This window comes from Protopterus annectens, chromosome 1.part0 (genome assembly GCF_019279795.1).
Source record: "Protopterus annectens isolate FY-2018-M chromosome 1.part0, PAN1.0, whole genome shotgun sequence".
NCBI lineage: Eukaryota > Metazoa > Chordata > Ceratodontiformes > Protopteridae > Protopterus > Protopterus annectens.
Genome location: NC_056725.1, coordinates 125,732,509 through 125,749,321, shown reverse-complemented (window position 1 = coordinate 125,749,321; position 16,813 = coordinate 125,732,509). Strand labels below are relative to the sequence as shown.

Here is a 16,813-nt window from a genome sequence, read left to right as displayed (position 1 = left end):
ATTTTAAAACATGTACATTAGTATTCACTAAAATATGTCCCCATTTAATGGATGGAGGGAAAAGTTTTTTCAAGTGCATTAAATTCTGTTGTGGATTTTGATCCTTTTGGCAACCTTTTTTTTGTTCGTATATTAGACAGGGTACTTTCTAATGTTACAATGTCCGTATACATTTCACTTTCGATGTCAGCAAAGAAGTGGTTCATAAGCAACATATAGTCATTTTTTTTTTAACATTTCTTCTAATCTAGGGCACCACAGTGGAATATTTAATGAGTACTTTTGATGTTCAATGAGTAAGTAAGTCAAACCTAGGGATGCACCTAAATCTGTGAGTTCTATTCCCAAATGACATGTTTAGAATTATTTTCTAATAATGGCATTCCACTATAATGTAAGGAGAATAAGGCAAAGGGGAGCTTAAATCTTGAGTGTCCAATTCTTTGAATAAGATGTTAAACTAAAATCCCATCTATGAGAACTGCTTGTAGCTCTGGTTGATATAAAATATCCCATAGCATCTGTCAAAAAGAGTAGGGGTTCATTATTCATACATATATATGTATATACATTATTTATACATTATACATGTGTACATACTAACATATTTGCATTATACATACCATCTTGCAAATACTATTTATGCCCTCCTTCATTATGAAATAACCGCATCTTTATTCATCTTACTATCTCAATATTAACCATTTTCTGTTAAATAATAGCTCTTGACAGCAGGTTACCCAGATATTCTGAAGAAGAAGAAGAAATATCACTTTATTTTTTCTTATCATGCCCCCATACTATTTATATAATATCATATTCATTATTCTGTAACCCTAAATTTAAATAATCTCTCATAATTTTTTAGCTTTATCGCAAAATAGAAACATGTTCTGATATTTTTCAAGCATGCATTTATTACACAGTTTTCCACTTGCTGCCTTATATAACCTCTTTCCATCATAATTTATCAAGTAATAGCCTGTATAAGAATATTGAATGTCAACTGCATTAATAAATCATTTCTTTCTTTCTTTAATAGCATTTTGTAACTTTATCTGTATTTTTTCACAATGCTGCGGTGGTACGGCGGTAGCATTATAACCTCACAGCAAGAGGTTCTCCCATTCGATTCTCGGCGTGGCTTGGGAGAGCTTTCTGTGTGGAGTCTGCATATCCTCCCTGTGGTTGGGTAGCATTCGAAAGACATGCGTGCGTAAATGGGAGTGCCTTCATTGAAGGTTGGGCATCGAGCTGGCACCTCGGCATTTTGTAAAAATCTACTGCCAATCATTAGCGGACCGGAGTTCCGCTGTAGCGACCCCTTACCGGGAAAAAGCAGAAAAGACAGACATCTGTATTTTTTCACTGTTCTATATAATAATATTAATGTATTATTGTATCATACAGTTGCCTTCTACAACTTCTAATATCATTCATACTTGTGTTCTATTCGAACATATTTTTGTGATCGTCAATTACTTCATTATTATCAAAGTTTTTCATTTTATTAAACCCATTAATTGTTCCCTAGTAATCTCATATGCCATATTAACTGAGGAAAAAATGCTTTTCTTTTCATGCCTTATACTGTTTAAAATCCAAACTAACCTCAGAGGAGCGTACCCTTCTATGACAGTACAGCTGTCAAGGACTTTTAATTACTTTTCTTTTTACCAGTGTTAGCCTTTAACCCCATAAAATAGATTCTGTGATGGTTCTTTCCTTTTATGCCTTTCAGATATAAACATCTTTCCAATCCATCCAAACTTCCCTAACACGATGGAATTTATTACATGTATTTTCTTTCTGAAAGATAGTTTAAATGTCTTCCATAGCATACCAATACTTTTCACTTCTTCTAATAATTTTTTCCATTGAATTCTGTTTCTCTTCTTCCAAGCATAATATCTAATACTATAGTTTGTCACTGAAAAATGTATGCCAAAATTCTTTACAACCTCACCTATTCCTTAGATTTTTCATTATTTAAAACCAAACCTATACAACCCAGCTGTCATTTTACTTATTTTACTTATTCATTACTTAAGTAACCCACATGTTATTCCATTCATATAAAACAGTATCATCTGTATAAACCGTTAATATTGTTATGTTATTTTGCTGAAACTAATATTTTGATTACATTAATTTTCCAAATATGATTTTTTAATGCTTTTCTTACTAATAAAAACAAAATACTGTTCACTGAACAGTCCTACCTTACTCCTGTCTTTGCTTTAATTCTCTTTCTTAACCATCCATTAATTAAAACTCTATCCAATCCATGGTTATATGCTGACTTCACAAATGCATTACTTTTCCAGTGCTACAAAACTTTTCAAAATTTGAGATAATTGCTTATGTATGATATTATCAAATATCTTTGCTACATCACAAACTATCACCATCCATCCCCATACAACACACTGTCTATTAGTTCTTTAATTACTATCAGCACCTCTGTACTTGTCTTCCTTTTCCTGCATAAATGTCTTCTATAAGTAGTTCATCTACCATGCCTTCAAACTTCTTCTGCAACATTTTCATGATCTTGCAGTCTGTATTATTTAATGTAATAGGTCTGCAATTTATTAATTTATTTTTCACTCTTTTTCCATATAGGTCTTATAACCCATCCAAAAATGTATTTCCCTTTAATTTAAAATGTAAATAAAACTATTGTAATACGTTGTAGAAAGATGACATTAGGAAAGGAGAGAAGACTTAGAATAGTCTTAGAAATAGTCATAGTCTTAGAAAACTTGTTGCCAAACTCATTTACACAGGTGCTCTACTTTTAACTGTTTTTAATACCATATGCAAGTCTTGTTTTGTAATAACTTATTTGAATCATGTGTCTTCTTACATAACCTATTTAAATCACAGACTTAATTACATACCTCCCCTGTCATTCCACATAAGTTCTTTACATGCTCTTTTATTTCCTTCATTATTTTCTCTTTCTTTGGTAAGCTTTACTTTTTCTTATCAATTACTTTCACTTTACATCTTCTCAACACGTTTGTTGAAAAGGTGACAATACTTACACTTTTCTATTGCAAAAATATAGTTTGTCCATGTGACTGTTGCTTAATTATCCTGTTACCCTTTTGTTGGTGGCGAGTTTTGCTAATTTTTTTTAGTTAAAAGGTTTAATTCCTCCCTGGTGACTTCCCTAACCGGCATCCAGGAAGGCTACTCAATTATAAACTACTGACAAGCCAATCTCACTACTTCTATTATCTCCTTTCTACTGTGGTGATGTATACCAGCCTCATCCCTCTTTTGGCTATAATTTTTATAAGTATTACAGTCCTTGGGAGCCTAGCATCCAAAAAGAACCCCTTAGCTATAGCACTGCATAATTTGCTTTAGCTTAATTAATCTTGGGATTAGGCCCTTAGCCTTACACTCAAGTGCTATTTATGAATTATCAATGAGCTAATTGTGCTGCTGGCAATAGGGATTGCTGTAATGAACATTCTATCTTGATTTGACTGTAATAGGCTGTATTTACTGTTCCATGACTTGGTTTAATTTCATGTTTGTTTAACAGGCTAAACTAATTAGTTAGTCTTTAGCCTCATTAGTTAATGCTGTTTTGAAGTTAGTAACCACACATTGTCTTCTGTTGTAGATATGTATGCATTGTTTTTTTCTCTGAGCCATACACTTAAATGTATTTGATCTTATAAGCTGCATACCTTTGCTAATTAACCTTCCTGCTTCTTACACTCTGAACTAATACCTCACCGCATCATATACTCCACTCAGCTTCTGAGTAGCACTCTTCTTCTACACTTCCCATTCCACTCCTGTATGAAACATAACCTAGGTAGCTACAAAGTATTTAATATTTTCTTTCTGTCTCATTTTTCAGCTTCTAAGTCCTGTGTGGAGACACAGCCAGTCCCTCCATTTTGAAACCCTGTAAGGCTAATGATATCCTACTGAATAGTAGGGAAACTCAACTTAGAAGCCCCTCAAGATCTACCTGGACCCTCCACTTTCAGCCTTACTGTGTAGGTGTTATCCTACAGTATATGTATGATTTAATCTATAACCTTGTGAATGTGATAACTCTAAATTCTGGTGTCTGCATTTAAATTCTAAACTATTTTGTAAGGGCCAGCACACCCGTGGAACTACCACCCCTACCATCCTTTATTAACCTATCCCCCCCTCCACCTACTATCCTAGTGGAGTTAATGCTTTCCCCACTGTATCCAATAGAGGGCATCAAATCTTAGGTTTTGGAATACCATCTCTCACTGGCTGTAGAAACCAAGTAGCTCAATAGACCAGCTAGACTCTGCTAGCTGTGTTTGTACTCTCTTTTCATGTACTTACCCCTTATCCTACGACTGCTTGAATAGGAAATTATCCTAGGTTAGTCTGGGAGCCTAATAAATTTACACCTTTGACTATCACTACTTTTGCTACTGGCCCTCTCTATTATCCAGATGTATAAACCTCCTCTCCTGCCTTTGGCACTTTCTATAAATATCTCTCTCTCTGCTATTAAACTGTTTTATATAACTGTCTCCCCAGCATAGCTATACCTCTGCTCACCTGTTTTCTCTTCTACTTAGAAACAGTTTGTCTCTTACCCTTCCTATGCCTGTAGACCTCGGTCTCTCTCCATAACTGATTGCCTCTCAGCCTCTCTCAGCTGTGACCCGCTCCGTTCGCCCTGCGGGCTCACTCCACTCCCCTACCCTACCCCCAATTTCCACCCACCCCCAGTACTCCTACACTTATACTTCTTTAAACCACACCCTCACTATCACCCAACCAATCCCATATATCACCTCATCCCACATAACTCATCACACCCCCATCTTCTAATAATCACACAATTAGCCACTCCCTAAGGTATCTTTCCTCCTACTCTCAACTTGTATAAATAGTTCCCCCACTCTCCTCTTCCTGTATCCTTTTATCTTCCTCTCCTCCACATCTTGCTCCCTCTTGCATCCATATACTTGAGTTCTTACTGTATAATCTCCTCTAAAATGCCTCCCCCTAATCTTTCCAAGCTAACATTCACAATTATACTCTCAACTACCCTCATCTCAACCTACCTTCTTACCTCCTTTGAAAAACTACACTATCTCCATCATAACCATTCTTACAAACTGCAATCTACACACAAATATCCTTCAATAGACATTCTAACATTACTTCCACTTCCAGTTACCTAATACCCAAATACCACAGACTCTCCCACATTAAACATAACCTAAACTCAGAAAAAAAATTTAAAATCATTACCTACCTTGGCAACTATTCAGTAACAAAACTAAATAATCCCTCCTTAAAAGATGGTGATGTCCACCCCAACCCTGGCCCTACCAACCCTACAATCCAAACAACTCACCCTAAACTCAATAGTTCTCTCCTAATAGGGCATCTTAATATCCAAAGCATCAATAATAAAATAGCTCACCTGCATGCCCTCCTAGATATTCACTCCTTTGATATTCTCTGTCTTACTGAGACTTGGTTGAAGCCAGAAACCAAATATAATGAAATTATTCCCCAGGGCTATAATATAGTTAGACAAGACAGAACAAAACGTAAAGGTGGTGGAGTAGCAATTCTATTTAAAAATGGACTTCATATCTTTACCCTACCATCTAATCCAACCCAGGATAGCAATGCAGAAGTCCTCATTACTAAGCTTCAAATCAATGCAAAAAAATCTTTATACATTATCTGCATTTACATACCACCCAGAAACAATATCACTACAATAGAGGATTTACTCTGCTGGGTGTCTTCTACCTACCCCCAAGAAACAATAATACTAGGTGACTTTAATATGGACTTGAAAAGTGTTAGTGCTGAAAGTCCTACCTCTCATATTAACCTCCATGGCTTTACCCAAACCATAACCTCTACAACCAGAATTAACAAACCTAATAAGAAAGAGAGTACCTTAGACTGGATACTCATAAATAATGTGAAAACAACTTATAAAGTAGGAACTCTACCAGATGATCTAAGTGATCATTCCTTGACATACATCACAAGAGAAAAAAAGAATTTTCCAAACCTCCCCATCATTAGGACAGTACGCTCTACCAAACACTTTAAGGCAGAATTATTCCAAACTGAGCTTAGAACATGTAACTGGAACCCTTTAAAATCCCTTCCACTTGAAGAGGCTGTAAAGTATTTTAACACTTTATTCTTATCTATCCTGGATAAGCATGCTGCTAAACGTTCTATTAGAATGAAGTCTAACCCAGCCCCATGGCTTTCTAATGAAACTAGAAATCAAATTCTACTTAGGAACAAAGTCTGGGCTAAATGGACCTCTCATAGAAACAGTTCTGATCTTCTATAATTTAGGCAGCTTAGAAACAGCACAAAAAAAGCAATACTCACAGATAAAAGAAACTATTACTGTAAACTTCAACAAACTCATCAAAATAATCCTCAAAAGTTCTGGTCCTGCATTAATAAGCTCCTTTCCCCAGGGAAGTCCCAAACACCCACCCCACTTGATGCAGATCCAATTACTCTCCATCAAACTGCCAATACCTTTAACTCTTTCTTCACTGAGACTATACAATCTCTAGCTAGTCATATTGTCTCTGAAAACTCCAGCCTTCCCAGCAACTTAACACACTCTTTTTCTCAATTTAAACTACTACCCATCTCTACTTCTCTCATCTATAAATTTCTTCACAAACTTAAGCCATGTACTCCATTTGCTGGCCAACTTCCTTCCCAATATCTCCAAAAAGCAGCCAAAGTAATTGCCTACCCTATATCTATCCTTATAAATAGGACAATCCAAGAAGGAACCATCCCAGATATTTGGAAAATCTCCCACATTATCCCCTTACATAAAGGTGGAAACTCTAATGACTACTCTAACTATCGGCCAATTGCTCTCCTATCACCCTTAGCTAAAATTATGGAAAAATGCATTCACCAACAACTTCTACATCATCTCTCTCTACATAACTTAATAACAAACTGTCAACATGGCTTTAGGCCATCACATAGTACCACTACTGCGCTTCTATCCTTCACAAATACCATCAATAGAAACCGTAACAACAACATCCTCTCGTCTGCACCCTTTATTGACCTCTCTAAAGCTTTCGACATGGTTAACCATACCCGCTTAATCAATATTCTTGAATCTCTTTCCTTTGACTCTCTGGCCATTAAGTGGTTTACATTGTATCTCAGCAACATACAACAAGCAGTCCTCTGGGAAAATCGAATCTCATCCTTTTTACCTGTCACCATCGGGGTCCCTCAGGGCTCCATTCTAGGACCACTTCTTTTCTCACTATTTATTAATGATCTCCATGTACCAATCCCTGAAGCCACCTGTATTCAATATGCAGATGACTCCACACTAATTTGTTCAGCAACCCCTCCATCTGTACTACATTCTCTTACTCAAAATGTTTTCAACACTGTAGAAACATGGTTTACCAAACGTTGCCTCTTACTTAATGCTAAAAAAACTAAACTCCTTCTCTTTACACCCACTACTAGGTCCCCCCCCCCCTTAGATTTCTCAAGCTCTTCAAATAATGGCACTGTTATTCTCCCAGACTCTATCACTAAACTTTTAGGAATTACCATTGACAATAATCTCTTATTTGATTACCATATAAACAACACCATTAAAATAGTCAACAGAAAAATAGGTTCCTTATATAGAATAAAACCTTTTTTAACCTCAACAGCTAGAGCCAAGATCGCTCACTCCCATCCAATTTCAACCCTTCTGCATGCTTCACTTATATTTACCAACCTTAAAAAAACTAACCTTAACAAATTAGCAACTTCCTATAATAACATTGCCAGATTCGCTACTGGCAATCCCTTTAGAACCCACCACTGCTCTAATCTCAGGCAACTCGACTGGCTTGAATTCCAAAACCATCTTAAAATCCCCCAACTCACAATTGCCCACAAGATATTTCACCAACCCAATAATACCCCTATACTCTCAAAACTCCTAGTCCCATACAATAATCTGAACTCCCTACGTTCTTCTAACAAACTCATTGCTAGCTTAACAAAGTCTAATAATGCAGCTGGTGACTCTCTGTTTACCAACATAGCAGGAAAAAACTGGAACCTGCTACCCAATGAACTAACTCTAATAACATCCTTGCCACTTTTCAAACTAGAACTTAAAAAACACCTCCAAAAGCACTGGCTTTGCCCTTGTAGTAACCCTGACTAACAACCCTCATCGCCCCTGTTTCTTCCTCTTCTAACCTAACTTCCTCTCTTCTAAACACTTAGTCTTGTAAATAAGACTGTCACTAGCTAAACTCTAACCTATTGTTTAAATCCTTGTACCTGATGTGAAGTATTGTACGTAACTCTCCTGTACTACAACTGTTTTTAGCTTCCTTAAGTAATATTCTGTTTATTGCTACTTTATATCTAGAATGAAAAAACATCTGTTTTATTGTTTATTAATCCTTTACTTACCTTGTAACAATATTTTTATACTTTGTATATCTGTGTGGAGCTTTTCTCCCCAGGCCTCTACTGAAAATGGAAATATGTCCAGCAAGACTAGCCCGGTCAACAAATGTAAAATAAAATAAATAAATAAAATAATTTGTTCAATGTTCTTTTCTCTTCATATATCTATTTTTTCATTCAATATTTTCTACCTTTTCTTCACATCATTTCAACAGACCTATATTTCTCTTTGCTAAATAAATCTTCTTTTATTTCTTCTTTTAAGTCACCAACCATTCTGTTCAGTTATTATAAAAGGGTCTCATTGCCTTGTGATCCTTCCACAAATGCAGTATTCTCCCTTTGTTAATTAATTTTAGTATGTTTCGCTGTTAATCATTTTAATCTCTCCTTCCATCATCACCTTCCTATTTGTATCAACATTTGTCCAAATGGCAGAATGATCTGTAAAACGTGTCGCCATACATATTCCTGGTGTTTCCTTTAGTGCACACCAAACCACTGAAGAAAGCTGATTGCTGAAACCGGTCTGGTCTAATAAAAGAACTTTAAGCTACTACTGCTCGGGGTGCTGGATTTCTTTTTTTTGTGCATGTTTGGTTTATCTGTGCACCAACCATACTTGCTTAGCCTGTTCTTTCTCTATGTTTCCTTTAGTGCCTCAGACTATATCATATAATCATTTTCAGTTCTGATAGTCCCTCAGTGATAAGAAAGCTTTATTTTGTTTCCTAATGTCATATTTCCACATCATATTATGTCTCTGCATTTTATATTCTATAACAGTTTATCCTTATTTTTAACATTGCATTTAAGATCCCTACTATAATAATATTCATATTTACTATTGCATACAGATTTGTATCACTCAAATAATTATGTCCTTTCTTTCATACTTTTACCCACACATAATTATCATTCGCATTTGGGTACTATATACTCGTATATCAAGCATAGAAACCTTCTTTGTTTCACACCTCCATGATCCAATATTTTCATGTCTGAATTGTACACATCTCCAGAGCATTGTACAGCTCCACCCCAAAGTTCCAGTTCAGCTCTCTTTTTCATAATAACTTCTGTGAACACATTTTCCACTTGGATCCAGTACCAATGGCTATGGGAGACTTTAGGACTGTGCCTTCATTGTGTTCAGACATTCCATCCTCAGAAATATGGCCACTTCTCCTCTGTAGAGTGGAGCTACTGGGGGATCTGTTTATAAGGTTTTTGTCACTGTCCTCAGCCCGAAATGAAACGTTTAACCCTGACACAAACATCTAAAATCTAGCAAACAAATGAAGTCTTCTGATTATTCTTCTCACCACTGAACTACATGAAGCCTGCTTTGATTAATAATTCTAGTTACACAATCTGATGCAAACTTATTATTAAACATTTCCCTTTTCTATGCTTGATAACAGCTGTTTTTGTCTTTTTTATCCTTTACCCTCCCCTATAAATTTTTTACCTTGAACACCTTTATTTCCTCTGTACCTTGTTCCATACCTCCTAATTCTTGCAAATCAAACTTGTTTTCTGTCTGTATGGTAATTACATCCTTTTCATTATGTACCACTTATTGCTGCTTCAGTAAAACCTCTGCTGTTGTATCAGTGTCAAGTTCTATAAAATATCACCCTTTTCCATATCATTTTGTACTTGCTCAGCTCTCTCCTCATGCCAATCTACATTATTAATTTAATTTAATTTTTTATTCAAGTTCATGTCAAATTAACCTCAGAATTCACTGTCTTGTGGCATTCAGTTTTTCAGTGTGTAACAGAATGACCCTTTTTCAACATTATTGGCATCCGTTTTAGCACTTACATTTATGAAAAACACGAGTCATCCCACAGAAGAAACTTTCTGGGCCTCTCTCCAATATTTCAAAATGCCTATGTTACCATTTGCCATTAGTTTACTCAGTAACCGCGGCACCTTATTTTCTTTAACTTGTAAAGCCACATAACCCCATTTCACACATTTCTGTAGTACAAAATAAGATAGTATAGCTCTGAATTAGCCTGAACCAGTTGTCAGTTAAATTATAACCTTAATGTTTGCTGTCTGGTTAGTTGGGATGGTTGTTGACACAAATTGTTTTTTCTGTAAAGAAGTCTGTCAGCACATCAGGAGACCTAGACGTGCACATAAATTCAGATAAAGAGTCCAAAACATTGTGTCTATTATGCACATCACTAGGTGCTAGAAAACACTTCTTTATTTACTTCGACAGTACCTTTAGAAATTGATGGACTATTCTTTTATTCCTGTTAAACCCCGGTGATGATTTATGTGGAGTATTGTTTAGTGAACACATTTTCCACTTGGATCCAGTACCAATGGCTATGGGAGACTTTAGGACTGTGCCTTCATTGTGTTCAGACATCCCTCCCTCAGAAATATGGCCACTTCTCCTCTGTAGAGTGGAGCTACTGGGGGATCTGTTTATAAGGTACTTCTCACTGTCCTCAGCCCGAAATGAAACTTTTAACCCTGACACTAGACAGAGATGACTGTTTTAGACTGCTTTATCCAAGAAAGCTTACCCTTTCTGCAGTGATATAACTGCATGTAGTAATTGTGGACCAGTCAAACACCAATTCACCATAAAAAAGGTTCCTGTCTCAGTCTGTACACTGCAAAGGCAACAATCTTGTCATTGTTGTAAGCAATTAGTCCATGAACTCTGTGGAATTCTTCATAGAGTCCAGCAGATTTTGTATCTTTCTGTATAAGGGAGCTCTACATCAGACAAGTTTATTACAATCACTGCCAGTTCACTGAATTCTGCCCATTCGTTAAGTCACAAGATCCTTTAGTTACTGCAATATCTCTTGTTTTCATTGTCTACTATTTTAAGAAAAAGGCCCTCATACTTCTTCCACAAATTGCAACTGAAGCAACTTTGCTGATTATTGACATTCAGCATGTGTGTGCCTGCTAAAAAGCTTGCATATCCTCCTTCACCATTTTCAGCATATCTGCCGTAGCAGAGTGTCATCTGTAACTCTAAGATGTCTACCATGTTGTAATGGCTTGTGGCTCTCTTGGAGTCAGAAATATAGTATGGCCAGGAATATTGCAACAATAACCAAAACCTCACATAACTGAATCCTGATGTGCAAGACATGTTATTTATTCCATTGATACAATTGAGATTTGCAGCTAAACAGAGGTGATTAATTACATGGCCAGGTGACAAACTATGGACGCCGTACTTTCCTCTTCTCCAATCAAAGAGGACATACTTACTGTTTTCTTCTTTGTATCACATACCTCTCCTCTCTATAAATATATTTCCTGCCTAATTTTAAACAAATCTTTTCCCCTCAGTTTCAACAAATTTATTGTCCTCTATAGCCTTTTGAACTTCTGTTTTTCCCCATTTTTCCAGTGCTTTCTTTTTTTTAATCCTGTTAGTATGTTTGTATTATTCTTTCTTTTGTCCTTGTTGTGCTACGTATAAATCTAGCATCTGGCAAACAAATCAAAGTCCTCCACTATTTTTTTAACCACAAAAAAACAGTTTCACATTTTTTAAATTTTCATTCTTCCTGTTTACATTTAAAAGTAATGCTTTATGATGCTTTATTCCTGTCATGTCTCCCTTTTCCAATATTTCTTTTAGTGACCCATTGTCCAGTCATCATTAAAGTCCCTATTATTATCTTCCTCATCTTCACTTTCTTCTTCGTTACCACAACTGATAGTATTTTAATTCAAAATATGGAGCTTACTTTTCTGTCTCACCATTTACAATTCCCTTTTCCAACACTTGTATTTCATAGATTGTTATACATCATTATATCACTTAGTGTCTCAAAAAACATCTCCATAGTATCTCTAGGTTGCACATTTTCTACTTCTCTTAAGTGTTTCTCCAGTATTTCACATTCAGGCCAGATGTGACCTTCATAATGGCAACTAGCAGATTTAGACTAATATTTGCAACTCATTGTCTTGGTTCTGCACACAAAACACATTTTTATTTGGGGAGTTGATACTAATCTGAACTTCAGTAGTACATTGGTACAGAGGAATAAAACCCTGATGATGACACAGGAAACCCATACTTGATTACTGGCATGAGCACTGGAGGGAATGGGTAAGGTTGGATAGGCTCCGGCAGTTGATGCTAGCTCTTCCATCCTGTGAAGGGGGAGGCAGCTAGGCCTGCCACATCAGTGACACCTACCAATGGGTGGATGGCCAGCAGAGGAAGAGGTTGGGCAAGCTTGCATAGTTCAAGTAATGAAACTATCACTGAGTCAAGGAGGGAGAAAGGTTACGGCACATGGCTATCCTTGACCCAGAAGCCATTGCAACCTTCTAACTAGGGAGAAGTTAGATGAGATGGGACAGGGACCACTCTGTGACCATCATCTGATGTAATGCCTGTTGACTGACTCTCAACTTCCAGGGGAAGACATAGACTGATAAATTCCCCTGAGTGTGAACAAACAGGCTCTAGGGGGAACTTGGCCAGTGTGGAAATGCCTGGCTCTCACTCCTGGAAGGAAAAAACAAGTTGATGCATGCAGGAAGGAGAGCTATTACTCCAGTTCTAGTAGAAACTAAAAAAATACTAATACAACCGTTATTACAAATATAACAGTATACTGGCTGTCCTTGATACTTTAAACCTCACCTCTTCCTATTTACAGCAATAGTATAACCTGAATTACATGCTTCCTTCAACAGTTTTTGATATCACATTTACTTACCATCTTCCATTTCTTAGTCCACATTTATCATTTACTTCAAAAGTATTTTGTTTGGTAGCATAATGCCCATTTAAAGTCTTTGAAATTATTTTTCTCTGCTATAAGCTGTCTGAAAAACACACAATCATTTTTCCTTTTATAACATGAAAATTATTTCCAAGGACAAAGATCCTTTGTATCTTCTTAGTTGTTTGAAAAAAATGTGATCTCTTTTTTCAAAAGAAATATTGCAATGCGTCTCATTTTCCATATAGCTAATAGAGTCATATCTGACTTGTTCGATCCTGTGAGTGGTAACACTTCATACAATAGGAAGCACCTCTCCTGTGCTGGAACTGATGTTCTGATGCATCTCAGTCAGGCTTACAACAGGACTTTTAATATGCTCCATTTTCTCACCATCAAAAGGACCAACTTTCGGTAGCGGAAACAGCAGAACTCACTAGAAGTGGCACCGCTTCCTCTTCATGATTCAGGCAGGTGATATCTTTGCTCTGCAACACATTGTCCACTTTTAACAACTAACAACAAATTTTCCTTCTGAAACGCCTCAAGTTACTCAAACACTGTTGACCACAGATTGCCCAATATAGCAGTTTGAGAGTTATAAAACACATCTCACTCCAACAGAGTTTTAACAGGTACTTTTCTGAGTTCTCTCTTGATGTAACTGCTTTTCCTTCTGATGAAATGTTCTCAACCACCCATCTATCATGCAGCTCTGCATTGCACACTGCTGTTTCATTTTCTAATCTTCACACAGGGAGATTTTTGCAGCACTCCCTTTGAAGAGAATGGAGAATTTCCCAGAGTCCTAGCCAATATTGTCCCATTCTGTAGGTTTCTAGATTCATAGGTATATACTAGTCTAACTACCACCAGGTCCTTTATAAGCATAGCTGCACAACCCCACCCATTTGTGTCCCTATGTAACATAGACTTTTAGTAGGAGGGGATATATTTGTTAGGAAGTTTCTAAATCGATTATGTGCAAATGGGTATGTTAGTTTGGCCATTAATATTATCGGCATCTTCCATGGATATCTCTAATGAAAATTAAACTCTCGACCTGGGAGAACTAATCCTGTCAACAAAAATAAATATATAATCCCACAGATATATGCACAATATAGTGTATAGAAAATGAACTCATTTCAAAATTTCCCTGGTATGTTCAGAAGGGGTTGAGGAAATGTTTTAGACTTTGCCATGGATCGTGCATGTTTGCAGTGACATTGGAACACTGCAGTTTATTCACGGCAGCAGTGTAACCTACTGTAGCATGGTTAAAACAAAACTTCATGAAAATCATCTCACTAATGACAAGAATACTGTTTTTATTCATAGGTCCTTTGTGATTCTATAAACAGAGAAAGAAGGTATAAGTCTGCCTTGCATGTGTGTGCGTGTGATTTGACTGTTAGCAGTTTTTCTGTTATTCTTTTGCCATTCAGTGTTTTTGTTATTTATTGGATCACAGTACATGTACCAGAAAGTGGGAGAGTTGAGTGACAGTTGTAAAACAACATATGTGTGCTTCAGTATTAGACGGCCTGCTGGAATCTTTGCTCAGAATAAGTGCACCTTTGATGTGACTTCAGTGAGGCATTAAACTATTATATGTATTTGCGTTGCATTGAATAATATTGTGAATTGCCTTTCATGAATGGATTTGGCAGGTACAATATGGGTTAGTGAATTTTGAAAATGTTCTTTTTCTTTTTGCTTGCGTTCAGCTATTCAAAAACTGCAGAGTACAATATGAAATGAAGAGGAAACAGATTGAAGCAGTAATCCGTCCACTAAAAAAAGGTGGCAAGTTGTCAGTTGATCAAGTCATGGTGAAACAAGTATGGGACAGAGTCTCTACAAGGGTGAGTGATATTACATTTCTTTTAATTTTTCTATTGGGTTCTGTTGTGAGTGCTGCAGATGTTTAAGCAAATAGTCTCTGCAGGATATGTAATGAGATATGCATGGTTTACAACTGTCTGATATCAAGAGTGCTTCTGTTCACAGAACTGCTGGAAAGATTAAACACTTCCCTACTGATCAACTCTTGTATACCTTTTAAATGAATTCCTTTACTCTAAGTCTTTGGTCTACAAACAGAGCTATCTACCATTTTGTGCAAGTGTCCATACAAAGTTTGCTATAATTCCCATTAATTGAAACACTTTTGCATGGGGTGAATTAAGCTATGAGTAACACACCAACTGACCTTTACCACTGAAGGTTAAGCATACCTTATGTTTTCTTGACTTTATAAATGTAAGCTTCTTGGAATAATTACCCTTCTTACTAGGGGCCTCATTAACCTTGTTCTTACCCTCACTAATGTGGCCACTTCCTACATATCTTCCTGTGTCTCATCATCCCTTGTCAAATCAGACCATACATCAGCAACTTCTTTTTTGTTTGTTAGAACTAGTAGTACAACCCCTTACAAAACCATCTATTAATGAGAGTGCAAAAAATAACCTTATACAATTATTTAATGACTCAATGAAATTCCATCGTAATCTTCCTTCAGCTAAACCCACTGCTAAAGTGACCACATATGTCTGTAATTTCTACTCACAATTAAATTGTTGTATTAATAACGCACTACTTATCTCCACTAGATGTACTGGGAAATTCAGAAATAAACCCTCCTGGTGGAATACCCATATAAAGATACTATATAATATGAGGAAGAAATTTGCTTAATGTCAATAATAAATCAGGTTCAGTTAAATGAGCTAACAGGTGTTGAACCTAAAATAGCTACCCAAAAAAGAGCAACTATGAATCATTCTTTACTTATGTAAAGAAGGTGAATTTTTACACCCAACAATGTTATGAGCTTGGTCATAGCTATACTTGCCATTCAGACCCAAAGGAAATAGTTAATATACTAGAAGGTAATGTTAGCTCCAGTTTTACAGCTATAAATGTTTGACAGATTTATCTGTCCCAGCCACTTGTATAAACCCCTGTAATTACTATGGAAGAAGCCATCTCAACCCTTCTGTAAAGCTAAGAATAGTGTATTCATGGAACTGGATAACAGTAGGATGCTTGAATACTAATGTCAAATACAGTTTATCGGAATCCGCTGACTACTAATGTCAAATACAGCTTATCTGAACCCCTGAATACTAATATCAAATACGGCTTAACTGAACCCCTGACTACTAATATCAAATACGGCTTATCTGAACCCCTGACTACTAATATCAAATATGGCTTATCTGAACCCCTTGGCTACTAATGTCAAATGCGACTTATCTGATCTCCTCCTCCTTAACCTCTTCAACCTACGTCTTTTCTACAGTTTACATTCCTGAAGCCTGGAAAACAGTAAATTGTAATACCTTTGCATAAAGGTGATACAACCTTTGACCTTGGTAACTAGAGACCCATTAGGAACATTGAAGAGTGGTTCTGCAGTTCATATAGCTTATCTTGATCTGGCTAAAGCCTTTAATACTTCTCCCTATGCAGATATTATTAACAGACTCACAGATTTGAAATAAATCTATGAAATGTGTGTTTGATATCTAACTAACTGTCTAATAGAACACATGTAGTTAGTCACAGGTGACACTTCTGAAAGTGTCCCT

At 36.4% G+C, this 16,813-nt stretch overlaps 1 protein-coding gene across 1 annotated transcript in view; it reads left to right on the top strand.

Moving 5' to 3' along the window:
- Positions 1-16,813, top strand: part of LOC122793396 (nesprin-1-like) — an 876,647-nt gene that overhangs the window by 276,923 nt on the left and 582,911 nt on the right. Inside the window, exon 10 of the mRNA XM_044061803.1 lies at positions 14,945-15,082. Coding sequence (XP_043917738.1) covers positions 14,945-15,082 — 138 coding nt within the window. The remainder of the gene's footprint in view (positions 1-14,944; positions 15,083-16,813) is intronic.